Consider the following 25,895-nt stretch of genomic DNA (forward strand, 5'->3'; position numbering starts at 1 on the left):
CCCAGGAATTGATGAAATACCAGTTGACATATTTCAGCCAACAGATGTTGCCCTGCATGTGCTAACCAAGTTGTTCAAGAAATCTGAAAGACAGCTCCTTGGCCAACTGACTGGAATAGATCCATATTTATTCCCATTCCAAAAAAAGTTGACCCAACATTATGTGGAAATTATAAAATAATATTACTAGCAAAATCCTGCTGGAGGTAATCTAGAAAAGACTTGAACAGTACATTGACAGAGAACTACCAGAAGAGCTCATGGTACTAGGGATATTATTGCCAATGTCTGATGGATCTTGGCAGAGATCAGAGAGTACCAGAAGAATGTGTATCTGTGTTTCATTGACTATGCAAAGGCATTTTACTGTGTGAATTACAAAAAATTGTGGCTAACCTTGAGGAAAAATGGGAATCTCAGAGCACTTGATCGTGCTTCTGCGAAACCTATACTATGCAAGGAAACACTGCATGGTTCAAAATAAGGAAGGGAGTGTGTTAGGGATACATCCTGTCCTCATACCTTTTCAGTCTGTATACAGAACAGCTAGGGATATTGTAGCTAATGTTAGATTGATCTCAGCTGAAAGCAGGGCGTACCAGAGGAATGTCTGTGTTTAATTGATTATGCAAAGGTGTTTGACTATGTGGATCATAACAAACTGTGGCTGACTCTGAAAAGAATGGGAATCCCAGAACACTTGATCGTGCTAATGTGAAAACCTGTACTTGGACCAAGAGGCAGTCGTCAGAACAGAGCATGGAAACACTTCATGGTTCATAATTGGGAAGGGCGTACACCGGGGATGTGTCCTGTCTCCATACCTTTTCAACCTGTATGCTGAACAGATCATCCGGGAGGCTGGGCTCTATGAGGAGAATTGTGGCATCAGGATTGGTGTAAGATCTATTTAGAATCTGCGTTATGCAGATGACACAACTCTTCTTGCTGAAACTGAGGAGGACCTGAAGCGCTTGCTGCAGAGGGTCAAGAACTGCAGCCTTCAATATGGATTGAGGCTCAGTGTTAAGAAGACAAAGATTCTCACCACTGGACCAACTGGAAGCATCAGGATGGATGGTGAAGAAACCGAGATTGTTCACAGCTTTAGTTTGCTTGGCTCCACAGTCAACACTCTTGACACCAGTAGCTGGGAAATTAAAAGACATATTGCGATGGGAAAATCTGCTGTTAGGAACCTTTCCAAAGTACTGAAGAGCAATGGTGTCTCTCTGGAGACTAAGGTGCGTCTGATACAGTTCATGGTCTTTGCAATCACTTGTTATGCATCAGAGAGTTGGACAGTGACTAGGGAGAGTAGAAGGAGAATTGATGCCTTTGAGCTGTGGTGCTGGAGAAGATTATTGAGTGTACCATGGACTGCTAAGAAAAATAGATTCATCCTGGAGAGAGTTAAACTGGGAAGCTCCTTGGAGGCAATGATTCTGAGGCTTCATCTGACATACTTTGAACATGTTGTAAGGAGGGACTGGTCCTTGGAGAGGGACATCATGCTTGGTAGGGTGGAGGGACAGCGCAGGAGGGGAAGACCCTCTGTGAAGTGGATTGATTCAGTGACTGGGGTAATTGGGATGGGTGTATCAGAGACAGCACAATTGGCACAGGAAAGGACAGGGTTTAGGGCTGTTGTACATAGGGTCGCTATGAGTCACAAGTGACTCAATGGCACATAACAGCAACAACAACGTACAGAACAGATCATTTGGGAGGCAGGGCTTTATGAGGAGGAGTGTGGCATCAAGAGTAGAGGAAGACTCATTAGCAACCTGTGATATGCAGATAACACAGCCTTGCTTGCTGAAAGTGAAGAAGACCTGAAGTACTTGCTGCAAAAGGTCAAGGACTGTAGTCTTCAATATGGATTGAAGCTTAACATCAAGAAGACAAATATTCTCACCACTGGACCAAATCGCAGCACCATAATAAATGGAGAAGAGATTAAGGTTGTTAGCAATTACAGCTTGCTTGGATCCACAATCAACTCTCTTAATACTAGCAGTCAGGAAATCAAAAGGCAAATTGCACTGGGAAAATCTGCTGTCATGGACCTCTCCAGAGTGCTGAAGAGCAATGATGTCAGTCTAGATACAAAGGTGCACCTAATCCAGGACATGGTCTATTCAGTTACTTGTTATGCTTCAGAGAGATGGACAGTGACTAAGGATGACAGAAGAAGAATTGAGTCTTGAACATGCCATGGACTGCCAAGAAAACAAATATGTCTGTCTTGGAGATGGTGAAACCATTTGTCTCTCCTTGGAGGCTAGGATTTTGAAGCTCTGCCTCATTTACTTTGGGCATGTGGCCAAGAGAGATCGGTCCTTGGAGAAAGACATCATGCTCAGAAGGGTGGACAGACAGCGCAGAAGAGGAATACCCCAGATGAGATTAATTGATACAGTGACTAGGGCAATGTGGGTTGGTGTGTCAGAATTAGTGAGAGTTGGCTTAGGACAGGGAATGGTTCAGAGCTCCTGTACATAGGGTCGCTATGCATCTTAAGCAACTCAACCAATAACATTCTATGATAGGCTTGGAAGCAGGAGTGGCATCCACTTCCTAATCAACATGCCTCAGGAAACACTGTGAACTTTGATAAATGTTAGTTGTAGAAGGGCTTCATGCCTTTTGTTCATAGAGTTGCTATGAGTCATGCTCAACTCAAGACAATCAACACAACAACAGTTTTTCAAGAGGGATCACAAGACCCATCTATCTATCTATCTATCTATCTATCTTCCTTCCTTCCTTCCTTCCTTCCTTCCTTCCTTCCTTTCTCTCTCTCTCTCTCCCCCCCCCTTCCTTCCTTCCCTCCCCTCCCCTCCCTTCCTCTTTCTTTTCTTTCTTTCTTTTTTTTTCACAAGACCTTTCTTACAAGTCCTCTCTGGTCGACTCAAACCTGTAACCTTTCAGAAAGCAACCCAATATACCCAGGGACTCCACAGTTAATTATATGTCTTAAGGAATTAAGATGTTTGCTCTTGTTGTTGGGTACTGTTGAGTTGAATACAAATCACAGTGACCGAACACTCAACCTGAGCCTTGTCCTATCCTGTGCCATCCTTATCATCTCTGATACACTAGAACCCATTAATGAAGTCACCGTGTCAATCCATCTTGTTGGGGGTCTTCCTCTCCTCCTGCATTCCTCTATCTTTCCAAGCATGATGTCCCTTTACAAGAAATGGCCTCATCCAGCTACATGTCCAAAGTATGAAAGATGAAGCTTTATCCTCTTTGCCTCCAAGGAGGACTCTGGTTGTACTTTTTCCAAGACAGACTTGTTCTCTTGGCAGTCCAGTACTCTTCTCCAGCACCACAACTCAAAGGCATCAATTCTTTTTTGGTCATCCTTATTTTCTGCCACCTACCCTAGACTGAGGGTAGGTGTATCAGTTGAGTGCCACATAACAGATCCTGTTCCATCGTTCTAATAGGCAACCCATCCTGTCATCAAAATGAACAGTCAAGCTTGGAAACAAAATTGTTGGAACTCGATGAAATATTCTGTAAAGTAGCTTCCAAAAGACACAGTATCTATTATCCCATTATGCATGAGCTGCCCATTTTACCATGCACTGCTTAGCTCAGAAAAGATATCTCTTGAAGTTTTATAGTAAAGATGGAATTAACTGCAGCTTTTGCTCACTAGTAGAAAGTCATTGGTGGGTGACCACTGCCTTTTGCTGCAGAGCCTTGTGCTCACTGCCTGGTGCTCAGTACAGGGACCATAATCAAGGCCTCCATTTGCTTATGCATTATTCATGTTCATTACATATTTCTATCTAGAGGCGCAAGGAGGTAGAAGACTGCATTTCCAATACCATCTTTAACGTAGCTAATAGGACCAGGCATCTTCTCTACCATGTAGAACTATGTTGTAAGGATGAAAGTTCAAAGAACAATGCTCTGTGCACAGAATTAAAAGGTGTGTGTACTTGCATTTGCATGTAACACTTACTCTCGCATCTGAAGGGAAAAGCCTGCTAGTATATGGCAAACTGCAAATATCTTGACCCTGTGTGCTGGGACCGCTGAGCTGGAGAGCTGAGAGTGGCAGGTTGTCTCCTGCAGTGGGCTCACAGCTCCCCACTTCAGCCCACACACATGGCTATGCACACATGTGCGCATACACCCAGTGGGGGCCCACTCAACCACTGGAGTATATGGCTTATCAGCTGTTAACCAGGTAAAACAGAATTAAACCTAGCTGAACCCACTGAACTTGCCCTGCAAAATTGCCTTAAAACAGTGAGCTGGAGGGTAGGAAGCCTTGGTAGCCCAGTAGCATGGGCGGTACAGGGAGCTGCTGACAGAGGTCTGCTCTGGTATTTTGGGTTCTATAAATGAACTTGATGAATTCACAGCCTAATACAGGTAGGCAGTGGAAAATGGTGGGGGACAAGCAGGACAGTATTCTCCTAGTAATTACAAATAGCAAAGCCCAGGAGACCTGTGAGACACAAGCATCAGGAGTCTTGTCACTCCATCTCTGCTCTCCTCCTGTTCCTATACGTTTGTTTCCTCTGCCCTATCCCACCCAGATCAAGCTCTGTTCTGTGGCTCTTCTTTTCTCTTCCTACTCTCCACCCCCACTTCACCTCCCACCGTGTGTGTGTGTGTGTGTGTGTGTGTGTGTGTGTGTGTGAGTAAGTAAGTAAGTAAAAAATCAGAGAAACCTATTCCAGCTTTGGCTGAGTGAAGAGCCAAGGAAAGGACCTCAGGACCTCTGCCATGTGGAATGCGTGCCTGGGAGGGAAGTTGCTGTCTCGGTCCAGGAGCCAAAGTAGTACTGTTGTCAGTACTTTCTTGTCTGTGGCTTCTTGGAAAAATCCACCTCCCCCTACCATTCCCTCCCTCCCTGAAAAAAAAAAGTAGGGGAAGAAATCAGTTGGAGGGAGAACAAGAGCAAGAGAATCTGTTAACTATGTACTGATGGAGGTGAGCACTTCCCTTGGCAGGATCTGCAGCCCGTAATGCTTCAACTAGGGATCAGTTGCCCTTTCTTTTCCCTCCTTTGCCCAGGCACTAAACCAGTTTAGTTCATCATGCTGTGTGCAATTACAGTCCCGAGATGTAAGATGTGTTGACTGTGAGCCCTTGTTGTGAGATGAGGTGAGATCACTGGGAACAAAATGATCATTATAGGCCATTCATGTCGACAACATTTATACCTCGGTGTTTGCTTGCAAGCAAAGGCAGGAGGTAATTTGCAAGGCTGCCTTTGTGGAGCTGCCTTTTGATCAATGATTGCCTGTGTTAATGTTTCAGTAAGCTATTGATTTCTGCAACAGCTTTTGTTCCTTGAATTTATGTGCGGCAGGTCTCTGTAGTACACACTATGCATGTTTGATTAAAGTTCAGTTGACTTCATCCCTGGCAAGGCCACGAGCTGCTTCACTCCCTCTTTGTAGAACCAAAGCCTTCCCCAACATGTTCTTTTGTTTGTGCTCAAGACCTAGCCACCCATGCAGTCACCAATATGCTGCTTCTAATCCGCCTAGCTTCACTCCATTCCAATGCTTAATCCCTTAGTAGACATTATAGTGGTTGAGAGGCAGCTAATAAAACCTGGCCTGGATTTGTTTCCTTTTTTAAAAAACAAAATTGAGGTATCCATTATATACCATAAAACTGCAACTACTTTAAATAGTTTGAGGTTTTTTACAACTGTAAACTGCTACTGCCTCCAAAAAAAAAAAAGTAATCAGTTGCTGAATTGATTCTGACAAATTTATGGCACACTTTGATATATTTCACAGTAAAATTATGCTCAGCAGAATTTTTAATGGTTATAATCTTTCAGAAGTAGTTTCCTAGGCCTTTCTTTCAAGGTATCCCTCAGTGGTTTTGAACTGCCACCCTTTTTTCACTGACAGTTGTTTCCATCACTGGGGCTTGACAACTGTTGATTACTTCTCATAGCAGTCCTCTATCGTGTTTCTGAAGATTGAAGTCCTTACAGGAGGAAACTACCCAAATCTCCAATCCTTCATATTAGCAGCAGCCCCATCAACCAGGGCTCACCTGCCAACTACGTTGTTGTTATAGGTTTTTGACACAAGTATGACTCACAGCAAACCTATGAACAACAGATTTGAGACTTGTCCTATCTGGCACCATCCTCATCATCTCTTAACAGATTTCACAGCCCATTGCTGCGGCCATTGCTGCATTCTGTATTGTTGAGAGTTTTCCTTTCTTTCACTGACTACACCTTTCCAAGTATGATATCCCTTTCCAAGGTATATCCCCTCCTAACAACATACATTGCACTGAGAAAACCTGCAGTTAGGGACCTCTCCAAATTATTGAGTAGTAATGATGTCAGTTTGAGGACTAAGGTGTGTCTGATTCAGGCCATAGTCTTTCTGATTACTTGTGCATCTGAGAGCTGGACAATGAATACGGATGACAGAAGAAGAATTGTCACTTTTGAGCTGTTGTGTTGGAGAAGAGCACTGAACATCCATGGACAACCAGGAGAACAAACATGTGGAGAGAGGAGTGGAGTTGGAGTGCTCTTTGGAGGCAAGAATGATAAGGCTTCACCTCACATACTTAGGGCATTTTGCTAGAATGGGCTGTTCCTTGGAGAAGGACATGATACTGTGAAGGGTTGAGGGTTGGCAAAGGAGAGGAAGACCCTCAGTCAGGTGGATTGACATGGTGACTGCTGCAATGGGTCAGGGAGTCAGGGAGTGTGAGGATGGCACAGAATAAACAGTTTAGATCTTTTGTTCATAGTGAGTCATACTTAACACAACAGTATGCCCAAAGTATGTGAGAGAAAGCTTTGCCATCCTTGCTTCTAAGAAGCACTCAAGCCACACCTTCTCCATGACAGAACTATTTGTTCTTTTGGTAGTCCTTAGAATATGTGAAATCTTTTGATACAAATCAAAAACATTGATTTTTCTTTTGTCATCCTTATCCATTTTTCATCTCTCAGATGCTTAGAAAGTAATTAAAAAGAGTATAACTTATCTTCAAACTGCCATCCAACTCCTCAGAACTTTGGAGAGTTCCTTTACCTCCTCTCTCTAGTACTTCTTTTGATTTTTTCCAAGATAAAATCATAAAATCATCAGCAGTTTCAGTCTTCATCTATCATAATGTTGCCTAATCAGCCCAATGGTGAGGATTTTTGTCTTCTGATGTTTAGACAGGATGCATATGAAAGCCTGTAGTCTTTGATCTTCTGCAGCAAGTGTTTCAAGTCCTATTCACTTTGAGCAAGCAAAGTCGTGTCATCTGCACAAGTTGTTGATGAGTCTTCCTTCTATTCTGATAAGGCATTTTTCATAAGAGTCTAGCTTCTTGAATGATTTACTTTCCATACAGACTGAATAGGTTTGGAGAAAGGACACAATCTTGACACACACCTTTCTTGACTTTACACCCTACAATATTCCAATACAGTATTCCCTTGTTCTGTTCACACAACAGCTTCTTGGTCTAGATGGGCATGGAATTCCCTTCTCAATGTTAGCTATAATTTGTTATGATACACACAGTAAAATGCCTTTGCATAGCGAATAAAGCCCAAATAGACATTCTTCTGGCATTCTCTGTTTCCAGACAGGATCCATGTGACAGCAGCAGTGATATCCCTGGTGCTGCGGCCTCCTCTAAACCTAGGCTGAACTTCTGACAGTTCTCTGTCAGTATACAGTTCTGGTTGGTTTTGGATGCTCTTCAGTACTTTGTTTGCATGTTATATTAATGCTTTTGTTTTATAATGTCCACATTCTGTTGGGTCATTTTCTTGGGAATGGGAACAAATTGATTACTTTATCAAACATTCCTATTACTTAAAAAAATTTCTTCTATCCACAGAGAGTTCCTTATCTCCTATCCTCTTCTTTTAATCCTAGGCAAGTAATTGATTTGGGTTTTGTGACTTTTATGCCTTTTCTCAAACATGCCATATGTATTCTTTTATGTTTAAGTTTTTTCATTCACTGTGATGTTTTTAAGATTCACTATTGTTGCAAACTAAGGTTGTTCCTTTTAATTGCTCAGTGATAACTCTGTTAGTGGATATACCATAAACTGTTCATTGATTCTTGTCATAATGGGCATTTGAGGTGTTTTACAGGTTTTTTATATTAAAAAATGTTTCTTTGAACATTTATGGAAAAGTCTTTGTATGTAGATGTTTTATGTCTGAGTAAATACTTAGAAATGGAATTGGTGTGTCATATAGGAAATGTAGGGGAGCTCTAGAGGCCTAACCCAAAGGCAAGCAGTTCAAATCTACCAGAGCTCTGCAGGAAAAAGATGTGAAGTCTTGCCCTGTGTGATTTACAGCCCCTAATAAACCCATTGGAGGGTCAGCTAGAGGCTGTTACAACTTGACAATACATAGCAGAAAGAACATTGTCAATGTGGAGTTATAGCATGTTTTGTACTGTGCTAACAGCAAGGTTAGCCATTCAAATCCACCAGCCTCTTGAAAGTATAAAGATTTACATCCTTGGAAATTGTTATGAGTTGGAATCAACTCAACAGCAATTGTTTGTTGTTGTTATGTGCCATCGAGTTGCTTGCGACTCATAGCGACCCTATGTACAACAGCCCTAAACCCTGGCTTTTCCTGTGCCAATCTCACTGCCTCTGACACACCCATCCTGATTACCCCAGTCACTGAATCAATCCACCTCATAGCGGGTCTTCCCCTCCTGCCCTCCTGTGCTGTCCCTCCACCCTACCAAGCATGATGTCCCTCTCCAAGGACCAGTCCCTCCTTACAACATGTCCAGAGTATGTCAGACGAAGCCTCAGAAACCTTGCCTCCAAGGAGCTGCCCGGTTGAACCCTCTCCAGGATGAATCTGTTTGTTTTCTTAGCAGTCCATGGTACATTCAATACTCTTCTCCAGCACCACAACTCAAAGGCATCAATTCTCCTTCTACTCTCCCTAGTCATTTTCCAACTCTCTGATGCATGACAAGTGATTGCAAAGACCATGGCCTGTATCAGACGCACCTTAGTCTCCAGAGTGACACCATTGCTCTTCAGAACTTTGGAGAGGTCCCTAACAGTAGACTCTCCCATCACAATACGTCTTTTAATTTCCTGGATTTATTTTTAATTTTATATTACTCTTATGTATTTACAAACTTTGAATACATTGTTTTTCTCAGAAGATCCTTCCCATTTCCTTCACCCCACCCACACATCCAATTGTGCAGCCCTATGATTAGCACCCTACCCCTCCATCCTCACCTCTCTATTTTCACCCCACTCCCCTGGCTTGGATCCTCATACTTAGTCTACAATAATGGTTTTATATACAGTATTTGTCCTTGTGGGACTGAGTTAGTTCATTCAGCATAATGCTCTCCAGTCCCTCCCAAGTCAGGTCGTAATTTACAAAATCATTGCTCCTGCATGCTTCGTAGTATTTCATCATGTGAATGTACCAGAACTTCTCAATCTGTTTGTTTCTGGTTGTACATCCATGTTTCCATGTTCTTGCAATAGTAAATAATGCAACAACAGTAGTTTTTGTAATGAATGTAATTTAACTTTGTAAGAACTGCCAAGAAGTATTACAATGTTATTTGACCATTTTACATTTTTGCCAGCAGTGCATGAGAAATTCTAATGGCCCCAATCTCCTTGGTCTGTTTTTAAATATATATTATTTCATTTTGTCATCAACTACATCTTTATTCCTGCAGAGAAAGGTCTTTATGCTTTGATACCTCATTAGATCTTCGTCTCCATGCTGCAATTTTTTCATACACTAACAGACAATATAAAGTTTTGAACCTGAAACTTTCACAAACATTTTAGGGAGGATGGTTAGGGGATGGGGGGCGGGGTGTGGGGTGGAGGTTAATCTGATCTCTGACCTTGGGCCAGTCTTTCAGCTTCATTGAACTTTGGCTTCTCTTTTTTTAAACCTACAAATTCTTTTTAAAAATAATTTTAAAACATTCTGGGTGAGGTAGTTGTTTTATAGACAAAAGCTATTTAGAATTATCAGGGCAGTTGTACTGTAAGGGCTTTCAGCAAGGACTTGCCTTGGCTTCTGTTCTCTGTTTCCACGTAGGAACACTAGAACCAGGTCAGTTTTAGTTCAGCAACTTTTCCTTGTTGCTGTTATTGTGTACTGTCCTGTTGGAATTGACTTACAAATGGCCCTTCAGCAGGTTTTCAGAGTCTGTTAGGGAGCACTAGTGGCCTAGTGGATAAAGAGTTCCACTGATAATTTAAGAGCAGGCAGTTCAATCAACTAACTGCTCCGTGCGCGAGAGGTGGGCAGTCTCCTGTGCAATTTACTGCCTGTGAAAACCTGCTCAAGGATCATCTGTGGGTTAGTTCCAACTCTACTATACACAACACCACCACTCATTTATACAGTGTATAAATGATCACCTGAATGAGAGACTGAGAAAATTAGAAGCCATTGTGCACTGGTGATCAAAGCACTGACTTTGGAGCCTATTGTGTGGCCATTAGCTCACAGGCAAATCTTATCTTTTCCTGGTTTGAGTTTGATCTTATCAGGTATGATGGTTTCCACTGGATAGTACTTTCTAAACCTGATTTAGCATAGTGGCCTGAGAATCTGAATTTTGTGGCTTCTTTACCTTGATTTGAGGGCCAACCAGTCATTAGACCTGTGAGGTATCATTCAGCAAACTGACCTAGTGAGACAAAGGAGTGCATTAAATGGAGGAGAGGGAAAAGTTAGGTCTGTTCATAGCCTTATCAGGTAGAAGGGGAGTGAGTGGAGAGGGTTAAGCATCTCTCTGCTCTGAACTTTGCTCATATTCCAACTTGCTCACCAGGATGCCAGATCAGCACTGTACCTTGTGTCTCAGACCTGGCTCTTGCTCTTTTCTCCCAAAGCCTACTTGGCTGATATTATTCTTTTAGTTGTTCAGGCCAGGAATCTTGGGCTCATTCTTGACTCTTCCCTTTTCTCATAGCACACATTTAATCCATATTTAAATCTCTACCTTTAAAATATGGCGAGAGACCCACCATTTTTACTGTTTCCTTTATTGCCAGCAGTTGGGCTAAGGTATAGTCATGTTTCCTGGATCATTTTAGTAGCTGTCTAACTGATCTGCTTTCAGCCCACTAGGCAGAGTAGACCTTGAAAATGGAAGCTGCTCAGGTCCCTCCTCTGCTTAGAACTCTTTGATGGCCTTTCTTTCTGGTGTCCAGCACAGGCATGAAGTAGAAATGGGACCCTCCAGCAGCTTCCCTTCTGGTGCCTTTCACTCCTTGTCTACAAGCACCTAGGGCAAGAGGAGGAAGCTGGGAAAGTTTCTTGACTCATATGCCAGTTTTGTGCTTTGAGACATACAGAGAGGAATAAGTTAAATTCAGACTGAGAAATACTTTGCATCTTGGGGAATGAGAGATGCAATAGATTATTTGGTAATTTTTGTTTATGGAGCTTCTAGTCATAACACATTTTTGTCATTATAGCCTGAGTTTAGCCCAGCCCCTCCTCACATGGAAAAATCTCCGGATTTTAAGCTAGTGTTTGAACAGAGATGGGACTGAGAGGGCTCACCTGAGCTTGAGGGATAGCTTTTTACATGGCAAGAAAGAATCTTTCATTCAAACCCAAACTGTTACTAGAATGTTAATGGATGCTTGGGAAGGTACCAAGAGATGATGGAAGGATTATGGAAGTGTCAGAAGTTCCCTTCAAGGAGCTGATGGTAGCTGTAGTCTCACTTCCTAGACTAATACTCAGGCAGGTATCCAGCAGTGATATTTTTCCAGCCCTCTCCCTGGCCATGCATACATTTCCTGCTCTGCAGAAGTCATTTTTACATCTGAAATATTCTCACTTCTCTGCCAGCTTACTTGGTGTCGTTGTCCAAAGGCTGCTGCCTCTCCAAGTGTTTTCTATATGATTGGGAGTTTTTGTCAATTGTAAGAGATTCTAGTGGTATCCGTGCTGCTTTTTTATTTGTCTTTCTGACATGATCGAATCTAGGTCTTTGCCTTCTTTCTTCTTAGCTCTTCTATTTGCCTTCAGTAAGGTAGGATTTGAAACAAAAAAAGACCAGTAGTTGGAAAATACAGCCTTGGAGATACATCAGTGGTGATAGAAATGATGCCAGAAATAGACATTGCCTACGATTATCTTGCAAGACCAAAGAGCTGTTGATTGGAAATAATTTTTTTTCCCCAGAATAAAAGCTCTGACTATACACGTGGACTTCACTCCTGGAATATGTAGAAATCAAGTCTCTCTGAAAAAAGGTGATAGAAAAGCTAAATATAATCAGAAAGCTAGAGGAGTTGTGGGATGTTATCATATAAGAAGAGCATGGTAAGTCATTAAAAAGAATAAAAGATCAAAATAGATGTTAGAAGAGACTAAAATTTGGAGTAAAGCTATTTAAAAGGGGGTTTCAAAGGACAGCTCGAGAATATAGAATGAGATGTGCAAAAGCTTGGAAATAAAACAGGAAAAAAAAATACCTAAGCAATTTTCAAGCTGAAAGAATGGAAGTAAGAAGTGTCAGATTTCAACTATTTTGGAAGAGGTGCAGCCAGGATGCTTCTTGGAGGCATAGATAATGAGACTTCGTTTCACATGTTATCAGGTAGGTCCAGTCCTAGGAAAATGACATTATGCCTGGAAAAGTAGAAAGTGAGCAAAGGAGAAGAGGACCTTAATGAGGTGGATTGACACTGTGACTGCAACAATTGGGCTTAAGCGTAGCCAAGATTGAGGATGGAGCAGGATTGGGCAAGATTTCTATCTGGTTGTTTATAGAGTTCCTGTGGGTCAAAGTCATTTCAACTGTACCTAACAACAAGATGTTGCAATAATGAAAGATGCTGTAGCTAAATATTAAGTGATGTATGAAGCGTCAAAAAAAATGAAACGAATACAGAGGCACTGTGCCAAAAACAATTGGTTAGAGTCAACCATTTTAGGAGGTAAGATATGATCAAGAACTGATAGTATTGACTGCAACAATAAAAGGAAAGGCACTTTCTGTTTTAGACTCTCTGGTTGGTCTGAAGAGTCCTGTTTTGGTTTTTTAGTTACTTTTTCCTGGGTAGTCTGATTAACTGTTACTTTCTTCTCGAGTGTGACTTCACTGGGACCACATCCTCTGTGTACTTTCACTTGGCTGGAATGTAAACACCATGAGGCCAGAGGTTTTTTCTTTTCTCATGTTTATTGTCGCAAACGACTCGACGGCACATAACAACAACAATAACATGTTTATTGATGTGACTCATTGAACAGGACAGTGGCAGTATCTGGCACATAGTAGGTACCCCACAGATAGCTGCTGAACCAGTCACTATTCTTGACGTCTAGCATTTATTCTCTGGGGTACTGGCACAGATTCTGGGCAGCTCATGGCCCTAGGAGTGAACTGTTGCTTGTATTTACCCTGCTAACCCTGGTAGAAGATGGAACATTCTTTGAGCTCACAACCAGCCCTTCTGTCTTGCAGGGGGAACTAATCACTTTCTATTACTACTGGAAGAAAACCCCTGAAGCAGCCAGCTCCCGGGCCCATCGCCGGCATCGCAGGCAGGCCGTGTTCCGGAGGATTAAGACCCGCACAGCATCCACTCCGGTTAACACGCCTTCCAGGCCCCCGTCTAGTGAATTCCGTAAGTGGGAGTAAGGTCTTGAACCACAGAGTGTGCGGGGGACTTTTTGTCCATGGCCATATACACACTGTGCGTGACACACATGTGGCTTTGCAGTGTAGGCCTTGTAGAGGAGTGGAGTTTGGAACTGGTGGCTCAGGGGATCAGGGTATGTACTGTGCACCTGTTGGGTTTGCGTTTCAGGCATGACCTATAGGTAGCACTGATTTGGCACCAGTAGAGAGAATTCTGTTTTGTTTTACATTTGCTGATGCATGTTAATTTTTTAACAAATCCAAAATTTTATGGGTTTTTTCCAGCATTTTCTTTTTAATGAAATTTTTTTTAATTGTGATTTTAACAAAAGTTTACAGAAAAGTTGGATTTTCATTCATTCATTGTTGCACATTTTACCCCTCTTCCTCCCTTGCCTCTGTCCCAGTTCACTTTTTTTTTTTAATTGAGATTTTATTGTAAGTTTATAAAGAACTTGGATTTCCATTCCCATTTGTTCATTGTTAGATAATAGCAGATGGACAAGGTGGCCAAGTGATTAAGGAAATGGACTGCTAATTTTAATTTTTTACAAAAGTACAAGTCTTGGCCTTGGCCTGAGCTAAAGAGAATTTTCTAGTAGGTTTGTACTGTTTGATTCTTACATGTTTTTGTATTATTGTCGCATTAACATTTGTCTCTTTTTTGAGAAGAAACCAGTGCTTTCTAAGCTCTTGTTCAGTCTGAAAAACAATGAAGCCCAACCATGACTCCTCCTCATCCCCCAGAAAACTAGACACAGAGATCATGCTTTGCAGTTTTGTCAAGCCACGGCCCTTCATCTGAGGGCCACTGATGTCACAAGCGCAAACAGCCAGAAACACTGGTTGTGAGCATGGCTCAAGGAAGGGAGAATTCTGCAGGGTGCCTGGTCGTGAGGCAGGAACGCGTCTTGGGTACACATTCCCCTTTCAAACTGACCCAGTTGTGGACATCCGTGTTGATTGTCCTGTGATGCTGATGTGGCCACAGTACTCCCCAGATCTTCAAGAACAGGCCCTTGAGTTCTCTCCTTATATGCAGATGCTCCATTCTGCTGACTGACGCTCAGGAATTCAGAGTGGTCTTTCATGAATTCCACTTGCCTCAGTTCTACTCTGACGAGTGGCTCAGAGCAGAGAAGGCAAAAGGTCACAGTGTGGCCGCCCACTCTCAGCTGATCCTCATGCGCCTTCTCCTCCTTTGTGCCCGCTGTGCCCAGTGGACCTGAGTTCAGCCAGTGAGGATGACTTCGACAGTGAGGATAGTGAGCAGGAGCTGAAGGGATACGCCTGCCGCCACTGTTTCACCACCAGTGAGTGCTTCCCCAGCCTTTTGGGGAGGGACGGGGAAGAGGGAGAGGGTTGGGCAGAGGGACCCTCTGCTTCAGGGCTGAGGGAACAGAAGGTCTTTAATGGCCTTGCTCCCTGTTCTGCAGTCCACATTGGGGACTAACCAGTAGGTAAGAGGGCTTCGCTCAAGCTTGGGGCCTGTGGTTCCTGAGAGCCTGCTTGCCCATTCCATCCGGGTCCACAGCCATGAGGTATGAGGCTCTCAGAAGCTCTGCGGATTGGGAGAGAGCAGGAGCACCTCAGCACTGTGTCGCGTTAGTAACAGGTGTCTGTCCAAGCCCAGTGCTTGTGGTTCTGTCATTGAACTGAGCTTTCCAAGGTTGGCACCCGACCCTCCTCTTCCTCACACAGCCTCCAAAGACTGGCACCACGGGGGCCGGGAGAACATTCTGCTGTGCACAGACTGCCGCATCCACTTCAAGAAGTACGGTGAACTCCCCCCAATCGAGAAGCCAGTGGACCCCCCACCATTTATGTTCAAACCTGTCAAAGAGGAAGACGATGGACTCAGTGGGAAGCATAGCATGAGGACGAGGCGGAGTCGTGGCTCGGTGAGTCCCTGCATGTCCTTCCACCATCTAGCACCCTCCCCTGCCCCAACGCAGCAGTTGTCAGAGGCCGTGCCCACCAGAAGAGGGTTGGTTTTAGGTAAAGAAACAGGCCCCAAGAAGAGATAATATTTGACAGAAGGTGTTAGTTTGGGATGTAGAGGACATCCTGCACTTCACTCTGGGTCTCTGGCCCAGGGTAATCTCTCACATACCCTCTATTCAAGCTGCCAGTCCCTTCAGTGTAGTTTATCTTTGCTGTTTTAATCTTGTAAACTCCTGGGTTTATTTACTATTCATTCATTCATTTATTTCTTTTCATTTTAAACTTTTGGTATATTTTTTACTCACTGCATGGCCCCTTCAATGAAGAGACATTATTTTTCAGGTTGGAAATAAGATAGTACCTTGGGGAAAGAGGCTGTTTCAGATCCCTCCCTAGGGCTTCTCTGGCAATAGATGAGACTGTCCACTTTTTGGGGGACCCTAATGCCCCATCATAGCTGTTTTTGCCCATCAACCTAGCCCCTGCTCATCCAGGAGGAGCCTGGTGAGCTAGCATTCAGCATTGTACTGTACAATCTATGAGCTGTTGAGATTTTACACACATAGTGGTTTGTAGGAATTGAGCGACATTATCTGGTGTATTCATCTTTGTGGGCCACTTCCCATCCTGTTAGATGGTCAGCAAGAGTTTGGTTTGGTTTCGTTTGGTTAAGGGAGTAGGTAGTACATGGTACATGGTAGTAAACAGAAACAGATGGCTTGTGCACACTGCCATTATGAGAGTACATCCCTGGAGAGGACACTGCCCTGGTTGACCTCCTGCCTCAGTCAGGCTTATCATTTTCAGCTGAGATCGTTCAGGGCAATCCCTTGGGATGCTGCTTTTGTTTGAGAATTATTGTCTCCTGTGAATTCACACATTTACCCCACCTCCTCCCTTAGTTCCACATTGACCTCTGGAACACCAAAGGAGAGGCAAGGTCCTGGCCACTGGCCAGGGTGCTGTATTTGCTGCCAGGGGAAGTAGACTCTGCATATGTGTTGGGCTCAGGTGAGCCCCCATGGGGATTGGGGATCCACTCTCACCAGATTCCTATTTGGGCGGCAGATGTCTACACTACGCAGTGGTCGGAAGAAGCAGCCAGCCAGCCCTGATGGGCGCACATCACCCATCAATGAAGACATCCGCTCCAGTGGTCGGAATTCACCCAGTGCAGCCAGCACTTCCAGCAATGATAGTAAATCAGAGACAGTGAAGAAATCAGCCAAGGTGAGGCTCTGAAGACTGCATAGTTAAAACTTGAGCAGGCTAGAGCTGGTGTCCAGCTGCCTAACCCTGGGCTGCAGCCCCTTAGTGGAGTCCCTCTCGTCCATGAGCATTGTTCTGGCCTGAGGGCTGCAGATGGGAGCCCTGGGGCCTGGAGAGAGGGTGTCTATATGTGCTCCTCGTGGACACACCTTCCATTTCTTCCTCTCCGGGAGGCATCTCTTATCTCGAATTTCCACAGGAGGTGACCAGAAAGACTCCCTCATTCTAAAGTCACGTGATTTCAATCCCTGGATACCTGTTCCCTCCTAGTCCTGCTAAGCCAGAGCAAACTTGCTTCTGAAACTAAGCTCAGAAGGAGGGAGCAGAAGGCCCTTGAGCTGTCTCCGATGTCTCACTGAGACTGGTAGGCCTGATGTTTTCTCTTGTGGGTTTTCCCACTGCAGAAGGTTAAGGAGGAAACCTCATCGCCTCTTAAAAGCACCAAGCGCCAGCGGGAGAAGGTAGCCTCAGACACAGAGGAGGCTGACAGGACCAACTCCAAGAAAACCAAGACTCAGGTGAGTTTCTCAGCTGAGCCCTGTTGAACACAGCAGGCAGCTAATGCCCATTGAAAACCCTAGCCTAGAGCCTCACTGGAGAATGGCAGTGCCCTGTCTCCCATTAGGATAGCTAGAATTTACAGCCTAGGACTGAGTAGAGCCCACCTTGCTGCTTCCCCTGCATAATAAGCCTTTCTTGTTTGCTTGATGCTAGCAGTGCTGGGCAGAGTGCTGTCCTACAACCTGCATCCTTCTTTTCCCTGGCCCTAGGAGATCAGCCGGCCTAACTCACCATCTGAAGGCGAAGGAGAGAGTTCAGACAGTCGCAGTGTCAATGATGAGGGTAGCAGTGACCCCAAAGACATCGACCAGGACAATCGCAGCACGTCTCCCAGCATCCCCAGCCCCCAGGACAACGAGAGTGACTCAGACTCCTCAGCCCAGCAGCAGATGCTACAGGCTCAGGCCCCAGCCTTGCAGGCTCCCAATGGCACAGCCCCAGCTCCCTCCACGGCCCCACCAGGAGCCTCCCAGCTGCCTCCTCCAGGGCCCACACCCTCTATTCCTGCAGGCCCTTCCCAGGGATCTCCCTCAGTCCCCCAGCCCCCAAACCAGCCACAAGCTCCCACAGCACCTGTTCCCCACACTCATATCCAGCAGGCTCCTGCCCTGCATCCTCAGCGGCTGCCCTCACCACATCCTCCCCTGCAGCCTCTGACCGGGCCAGCTAGCCAGACTGCAGCCCAGCCTCATGCCCAACCCCCTCTGCACAGTCAAGGTCCACCCGGGCCTCACAGCCTGCAGGCTGGGCCCCTGCTGCAACATCCAGGCCCTCCACAGCCCTTTGGCCTCCCTCCTCAGGCCACTCAAGGCCAGACCCCACTAGGGGCCTCTCAAACAGCAGCCCACTCCCACAGTGCCCTGCAGCTCCCAGCCTCTCAGGCTGTGTTGCAGTCCCAGCAGCCCCCGCGTGAGCAGCCACTGCCACCAGCCCCCTTAGCCATGCCGCACATCAAGCCCCCACCCACTACACCCATTCCCCAGCTGCCTGCACCACAGGCCCACAAGCACCCACCTCACCTCTCAGGGCCCTCCCCTTTCTCCATGAATGCCAACCTGCCACCACCGCCAGCATTGAAGCCTCTGAGCTCCCTGTCCACACACCACCCCCCTTCAGCTCACCCTCCACCCCTGCAGCTCATGCCACAGAGCCAGCCTTTGCCCTCGTCCCCTGCCCAACCCCCTGTGTTGACCCAGAGCCAGAGCCTGCCTCCCACTGCTGCTCCCCACCCCCCAGCAGGCCTCCATCAGGTTCCCCCACAGCCCTCATTCACTCAGCACCCCTTTGTCCCTGGGGGTCCTCCTTCCATCACTCCTCCGGCCTGCCCCTCCACCTCCACCCCACCTGCAGGAACTGGCACCTCGGCCCAGCCACCCTGCTCTACTGCTGTTTCTTCAGGGGGCAACATCTCTGGGGGTGCATCCTGCCCTCTTCCTACTGTTCAAATCAAGGAAGAGGCTCTGGATGAAGCTGAAGAACCTGAGAGCCCCCCACCCCCACCACGGAGTCCATCCCCAGAACCCACTGTGGTGGACACCCCCAGCCATGCCAGCCAGTCAGCCAGGTATGACCGTGGAAGTCTGCCGTGGGTGAGAGCCAGTGGGTGAGGCCTTGGCAAGGGCCCACAGTGAGAGACGTAAGACATTTTGTTCTCAGATTCTACAAACACCTGGACCGGGGCTACAATTCATGTGCACGGACAGACCTGTACTTCATGCCTCTGGCGGGATCCAAACTGGCCAAGAAGAGAGAGGAGGCCATTGAGAAGGCCAAGCGGGAGGCTGAGCAGAAAGCCCGTGAGGAGCGGGAGCGGGAAAAGGAAAAGGAGAAGGAACGAGAGCGAGAACGCGAGCGTGAGCGGGAAGCTGAGCGTGCAGCTGTGAGTCCTCGTATCCTGGGCTGGGACCCAGCGCGGGGGAGGGAGGTGTCCAGACCCTGTTTCCCATGTGTCAGAGGAGGCCAAAGAGATGCAGCCTTCACTGAGTCAGCTTTTCTGGGGGTGCACACATCCTTGAGCCTGTCTGCCTTTCACCCAGTGGAGCCAGCATTGGGCCTCATTTGCCCCAGATGCCCCTTAGCCATGACTGGCCCAGGCCTAGAGGGGAGGGGTAGACCTGGGCCTTTCAGGAAAGGGCCTGTCCTTCTACTTCAGGGATGTGACAGTGGCAAAGAGAGGAGTTAGGAGAACCAGGCCCACAAGGGATGCCGCTCCCAGTCCTGCCATTGCCTGCCTCACCAGGCACCTTTTCAGCTGGGGGAGAGGGGTTCCCCAATGAAGTCCCAGGCCTGTTAAGTCCTGTGCTCCTCTCCCCTGCACTGAGATTGCATCTCAATCTCCTCTCACTCAACACTCACTGCATCGTCTCAGATAGACTAGTGGGGACATCAAGGTGGGTCTGAGCCATAACTTAGAGCCAGGACTCAGAATGGGTCATAGAACAGGAAGACGGCACGGTAGGGCTCACCTCTGAAAGACTCCCAGGTGGTGTGGCACACACTGCTCATGCTGTTCTCTCCTGCAGCAGAAGGCGTCCAGCTCAGCACACGAAGGCCGCCTCAGCGACCCCCAGCTCAGTGGTCCTGGCCACATGCGGCCATCTTTCGAGCCTCCACCAACCACCATTGCCGCAGTGCCCCCTTATATTGGGCCAGACACTCCTGCCCTCCGAACTCTTAGCGAGTATGCACGGCCTCATGTCATGTCACCCACCAACCGCAACCACCCCTTCTACATGCCCCTCAACCCCACCGACCCCTTGCTGGCCTACCACATGCCTGGCCTCTACAACGTTGACCCCACCATCCGGGAGCGGGAGCTCCGGGAGCGCGAGATCCGAGAACGTGAGATCCGGGAGCGCGAGCTGCGGGAGAGGATGAAGCCAGGCTTTGAGGTGAAGCCTCCGGAGCTGGACCCCCTGCACCCAGCCACCAACCCCATGGAGCACTTCGCCAGGCACAGTGCCCTCACCATCCCGCCCACTGCTGGCCCTCACCCTTTTGCTTCATTCCACCCGGGCCTGAATCCCTTGGAGAGAGAGAGACTGGCCTTGGCAGGCCCCCAGCTACGGCCTGAAATGAGCTACCCTGATAGACTGGCAGCCGAACGGATTCACGCCGAACGCATGGCCTCGCTGACGAGCGACCCTCTGGCCCGACTGCAGATGTTCAATGTGACACCACACCACCACCAGCACTCCCACATCCACTCTCACCTCCACCTCCACCAGCAGGACCCCCTCCATCAAGGTGAGTCACTCAGTGCAGGAGGTCAGGGGTTGGGGAGGGCAGGAACCCACCCAGAGATTGGATCATTCTCAAAGGACAGAGAGAATTTCCTAAATTAACATACAATTTGTTGCTGGTCTTGTAGTCACTATCTACCTAGGAATACTAGATTCTCTCTGTGCAAGTCCCCAGAGGTCCCTTGGGCTCAGCTGTCCTGTCTTTAGCTTGGGTCTTGGCTTTGTGCTGGGCAGCCTAGGCCCCTTGGAGAAGTTTGTCAGGGCTGCAGAGGCCTGGATTTCCTGGGACAAGGCCAGGGCCGGGCCACGATCTGCAGGAAAGGCCACAGAGAACTTATGGCTGCGCCAGTGAAGGGACAAGTCTGCATGCAGTTGGGGGCTAGGGGTGATTCCAGGCCATGAAAGCAGCAGCAAAGGGTCTGAGACCAGAGCATGCTGGGCTGTCAAGGACCACCATGGGTATGGCTGAACAGAATGTAGCAAGAGTAGGGGAGACCCCATCTCCAGGACAGCGGAGCACTCAGGATGTGGTGCTGGGGCCGCAGACAAGGTGATTCTCCTGAGAAGAGGTTTGCTGCCAGCAGGGGGCGTCTGCAGAGCTAAGCGCCTGCCAGCAGCACAGGTTCTGTGACTCTTTGGGTCCTGGAATTGCAGGATACTTGAACCTGGGCATAGGCCAGGCAGGCAGTGCAGTGCTGGGCCTTCCACAGTCAAGACAAGCATGGCCCTGAGGGGACAGAATGCCAGCCTGCAGTTCTCGGCTCCCCCCTAGAGTGTTCACTGAAGGTGAACTATAGAAGTAGCCGCTGTAGGTCAGGGTGGTGGGCAGACATGTGGCACTTGGATCCAGTTCTAATGAGGGGCATCATCGAGACTCGCACCCAAGGAGAGCTGCATGCCGAGCCCCCAAGACAGATGCCACCTGCATCTTGGGTTTTGTCCTTTCATAGGTTCTGCAGGCCCTGTTCACCCACTGGTTGACCCCCTGACTGCCGGCCCGCACCTGGCTCGTTTCCCTTACCCCCCTGGTACCCTCCCCAACCCTCTGCTTGGACAGCCACCCCATGAGCACGAAATGCTCCGTCATCCAGTGTTTGGTAAGTATTAACCTGCTGATCTCACAGGGACCATGGGGATACCTTCAGTGATTCATGGAGGGGGCATGGGTGGGGATTAATTATGGAATTGGGGGAGTAGCCTGGTCTGCTGCTGTCCCTGGTCATTCATTCGTGTTCACTCACACACATAACCAGCGTCACCTGAGTGCCTGGGACATGCCAGCTCTTGCCCTCTGAGAGCTGCCATCTGTGGGTGGGGCTGGGTGGATGACAAACCAGCATGTTGGGAGCCAGGAAGATGAGCATGTGAAAAGGGAGAATCAGAATTACTGGGCTCGGGAGAAAAGACTTGTCTGCTTGAGGAGGAAAAGGGAGCCTGTTCACTTGGGGAGTCACGACAGAGGAAAGCAAGGGGCTCTGTTGTTATAACCCCTTTATTATAAAGGGCAGACACTTTCTTAATCACTCTAGTCATCCTCCCTGTGGTTGGGGCCCACCACACCCCAACATTTCCATTGAAGAAGCTGTTGTATATTTGTCAGGCACCCCCTACCCCCGAGACCTGCCGGGGGCCATCCCACCCCCCATGTCAGCAGCCCACCAGCTGCAGGCCATGCACGCCCAGTCAGCCGAGCTGCAGAGACTGGCCATGGAGCAGCAGTGGTTACATGGACACCCCCACATGCATGGTGGGCACCTACCAAGTCAGGAAGATTATTACAGGTGAGATGTAGACCATAGACGGCCTCCTTCCCAGGAAGCAGCATGTGATCTACTGGTCCCTGGTTCACACTGATGACAGTCACCACCCACTGTGGTGCTCCTCCTGTGAGGGTCTGGGAGGAGTGCTCACCCCGGAGGGAGGGAGAAAAGTTTAGTCAGCTGTGCAGGGGGCTACTTAGGCAGGCTTGGGGACCCTCCATTCCTGCCCAGGTGTAATACCGAGATCTTTCCTTTTTTTCCTTTCCAGTCGACTGAAGAAAGAAGGTGACAAGCAGTTATAAGTTATTTATTTAATGCTGGCTGTGGAAACCCCTTTTCGGGAATGGGGAGAAATGGGACTTTTTCCATACAATAGGAGCTGCAAAAGCAAAAGAATATCTTCTAAAGATTTCTTTATATATTTAAAAACCCCACAACTGAAAATGTATTGGCATCCTAGTGTTCGTTTGTAGAGAGGATTCCTCGAGACTGTTTAGGTCTCCCTGCATGACAGTCCCCAGAAACTTAGTGCGTCCTGGCCTGGACTGACCATCCACAAACCTTCCCTGCAGTCGTGGGGTTCCACATTAGTTTTCTTTTCCTTCCTTAGTTTCTCAGTAGGCGCTAGGACCCACCTCACACCCTTCACTGTGCGTGCAGACACACTCAGTTCTGTGTGTTCCAAAACCCACAAGGTTTGCAGACAGGTGGCTTATGAGTTTGAAGTCCAATAACTATAATTTTTAAGAAATCTTTTATTTTAATACATTGTAGGAAATCTTCATAATTTGAGAAAGTTCCACAGCATGGCTTTTTAAGTCTGTAAATAAGTAATTTTAGAACAGCCTTTTTTTTCCTTCCACAAACTACTATTCTGATCTATTTTTTTCCAGCCATGTCACTGATTGTGAATTCCTACCAGCTATTGACAGAATACAGAGTTGATTTTTTAATAAAAAGTTATATATAATTATCCCTTTAATTAAAGGGAGCAGATGGGCGTTAACTAATTACAAGTGGGCAGAAGCTTGGGACTAGACACAGGCCCAGCAGTGAGCACCCAGGGGTTTGCAGGGACAGTGTTACCTGCTGTGTCTTTGTTTGGCTGCGTTGATTTTCACGTCTGTCTGTCCTGAGGGTGTGCTTTGCCGGTGGCGCAGTCATCTGGTACAGTGAATGAACCCCTTTCATTCTGCATCGGACATGCAGGAGTTAAGTGTCCGTTTTCTTCCCCCTGCTGTCTTTCTTTGCGGGCTAGAAAGCACATGTTTAAGTGTGTCTTGTAGATTTCCTCGTAGGTTTCTCTGCACATGTTTGATTGCTCTGGATGAATTCTCTTTCAGTAATACTATTGCATAATCATTTTCAAAAATGATTCCATACCAGAAACACAGTATAAGAAAAGTCCAGGACGCATGTCTGCCAAAGGAACCTGATAGAAGTCTGCATTCAAGGTAGTAAATCTTGCCACAGACCAAGGCCACTTGTGAGCACAGGAAGGCCTAGCCCTCAATGTGCTGTGGACAGTGGCTTGCACTTCTGTCCCTGGAGCAGGTGGCCACGTTCGCCTGGGAAACCACTTCAGTCTAAGGCTTCCTTCTGGGGTTAGGAGCACAAGTCCCAGCTGTGAGTGTGGAGTTAGAAAGCAGGCATCCAACATGGAGAGGCTCCGTTTTTCAAGGGGTAGACCCTTGGGAGCATGGCTGGCTGGCGCAGGGGAGCCAGCCTCTCCTTTCAGTTTGCTGACGTGCTACTTCCACCCAGTTAGAGGGCTAGGGAAACGAGCCTGACATGTGTGCACCCACTGACACGCTTTCTTCCCAGACAGAACCTTTTCCGTTCCTTTCCTCTCAGACTCTTGAGGGCTACTTCTAAGGTTGTGAACTCTTATATATGGTGGTCATTTTCAAGAATTGTCAGACCACAAGAGAGAGTACTTGTGGGTCAGTGAATGTGAGGTGAGCCCTGGGCCCCAGCTGAGTAGGGGGCAGGAAGAAATCAGCAGGTATTGGCTCAGATTCAGGCTCTGGACTCAAATCCTGCATCAGGGGCATTTCCAGTTTCTCTTCTCACCGTGATTGGTTTCATTTGGGACAGCGAGAGAATTGTTTTGTCTGTTAAAAATGGTTATAGTTTTCCTTTCGTTTTGTTCTTATTCCATTGCTGCCTTAATTTTAGTTCCTTAGGGAGACAGGTTCTGATTATCCCTTGGTTGTCAGACATGTTGGCAGGAAAGCGGGAGGGTTCCCTCTGGGTGGTGGTGGTGGTGGTGGCCATCAGTGTGGCTGGTTCTCCTGCCTCTGAGATGGCACCACACAAGCCTCTGGGCTTGAGGACGTCTCCCTGTAGCTCCTGTGGGGCCCAGATGCCCATGCTGTCACCACCTGCCTGCTCTCCCATCTCTTGTGTTTTGGTTTGGGGTTTTTTGGTAGAGCAACATGCCTACCATTCAGTTAGACCTTCATTACCTCCTCTCTCCAGCATCCATTTTTCCAAAGAAGAGAGAGAGAGAGAGAAGTACCTTGCAAACTGTACTTAAAAACTGTCTGAAGGTGTTTCTTTGTTTTCGTTTTCTCCCCTATATCCCAAGGTGAAGCACTGAGGTTCTCCCATTTAACAAAGCCACACCCGGCCCCCTCCCCGTCACCTCCAGTTGTTTAAGGTGCCCCAGACCCTCACAGTGTCTTTTGGCCCCACTGTTGGTTTCCTTTTGGGTTTTCCTTCCTTTCGTTTGCAGTTTTGGGTTGGCTTTTCTGTGTTTTGTATGTATCTTGTTCAGTGTCGTCGAGGTTGAGCTTCACGTTCCACTGCAGCACAGCAGAGCAGTGTCCATGCTGCTTCGCTGCGTTTATATATATCTGAAGCTAAATGTATATATGAGTAGTTTGCCATGAGATGACACAGTGTAAACAGAGTAGACACCCAGAAATTGTGACTTCTGTGTTCTCTCCATTTGAGTATTTTGTAATTTTTTTGAAATATTTGTGGACATAAATAAAACCAAGCTACACTACATCATTTGAGTATTGACCAGCATCTGTCTCATTTCTGGAAAGTGGGTGGGAGACCAGTTGTGGCCCCCACCCTGTGGGAGGGGCGGGCAGAGCATCAGGCCATCACTGATGCTCAGAACCCTGCTGTTACCCACCAGAGTGGCTTTAGAAGAGTCTATGTCTGAAAGGAAAAATCTCAGGATAGGCTTGTGGGTACCATTGCTTCTCCCAGGTCCCTCGCCCCTACCATTACCTCACCCTTTATAATTGGTGGTGAACGCCCTCCAAGAGTTAGAGACACGAAAGACCCTTCCCCTACTCAAAGCCGCTTCTTATGCTTGACTGTGTCTCCTTCCCTGTTCCCTCTGCCCCTCTTCGAGACCTCCAGTGGCCTCCGCACCACCGTTGGATTCAGTTTGCCCCTAGGTGGGCTTCCCCACTCGCAGGCCCCCTGTAAGGTGTGGGTGT

General features: G+C 47.2%; 1 protein-coding gene across 1 annotated transcript in view; it reads left to right on the top strand.

Annotated features, from left to right (window-relative positions):
• The window catches only part of RERE (arginine-glutamic acid dipeptide (RE) repeats), a 613,476-nt gene extending 589,744 nt beyond the window's left edge, over window positions 1-23,732 (top strand). Inside the window, exons 13-23 of the mRNA XM_006885779.1 lie at window positions 13,482-13,644; window positions 14,879-14,971; window positions 15,360-15,559; window positions 16,671-16,832; window positions 17,276-17,389; window positions 17,642-18,996; window positions 19,089-19,311; window positions 19,958-20,678; window positions 21,625-21,771; window positions 22,275-22,455; window positions 22,703-23,732. Of these exons, the coding sequence (XP_006885841.1) occupies window positions 13,482-13,644; window positions 14,879-14,971; window positions 15,360-15,559; window positions 16,671-16,832; window positions 17,276-17,389; window positions 17,642-18,996; window positions 19,089-19,311; window positions 19,958-20,678; window positions 21,625-21,771; window positions 22,275-22,455; window positions 22,703-22,736 (3,393 nt within the window). The 3' untranslated portion in view covers window positions 22,737-23,732. The remainder of the gene's footprint in view (window positions 1-13,481; window positions 13,645-14,878; window positions 14,972-15,359; window positions 15,560-16,670; window positions 16,833-17,275; window positions 17,390-17,641; window positions 18,997-19,088; window positions 19,312-19,957; window positions 20,679-21,624; window positions 21,772-22,274; window positions 22,456-22,702) is intronic.
• The last annotated feature ends 2,163 nt before the right edge of the window (window positions 23,733-25,895 follow it).

The sequence above is a fragment of the Elephantulus edwardii genome, unplaced genomic scaffold (assembly GCF_000299155.1).
Source record: "Elephantulus edwardii isolate Elephantulus edwardi_28Jun2011 unplaced genomic scaffold, EleEdw1.0 scaffold00045, whole genome shotgun sequence".
Classification (NCBI taxonomy): domain Eukaryota; kingdom Metazoa; phylum Chordata; class Mammalia; order Macroscelidea; family Macroscelididae; genus Elephantulus; species Elephantulus edwardii.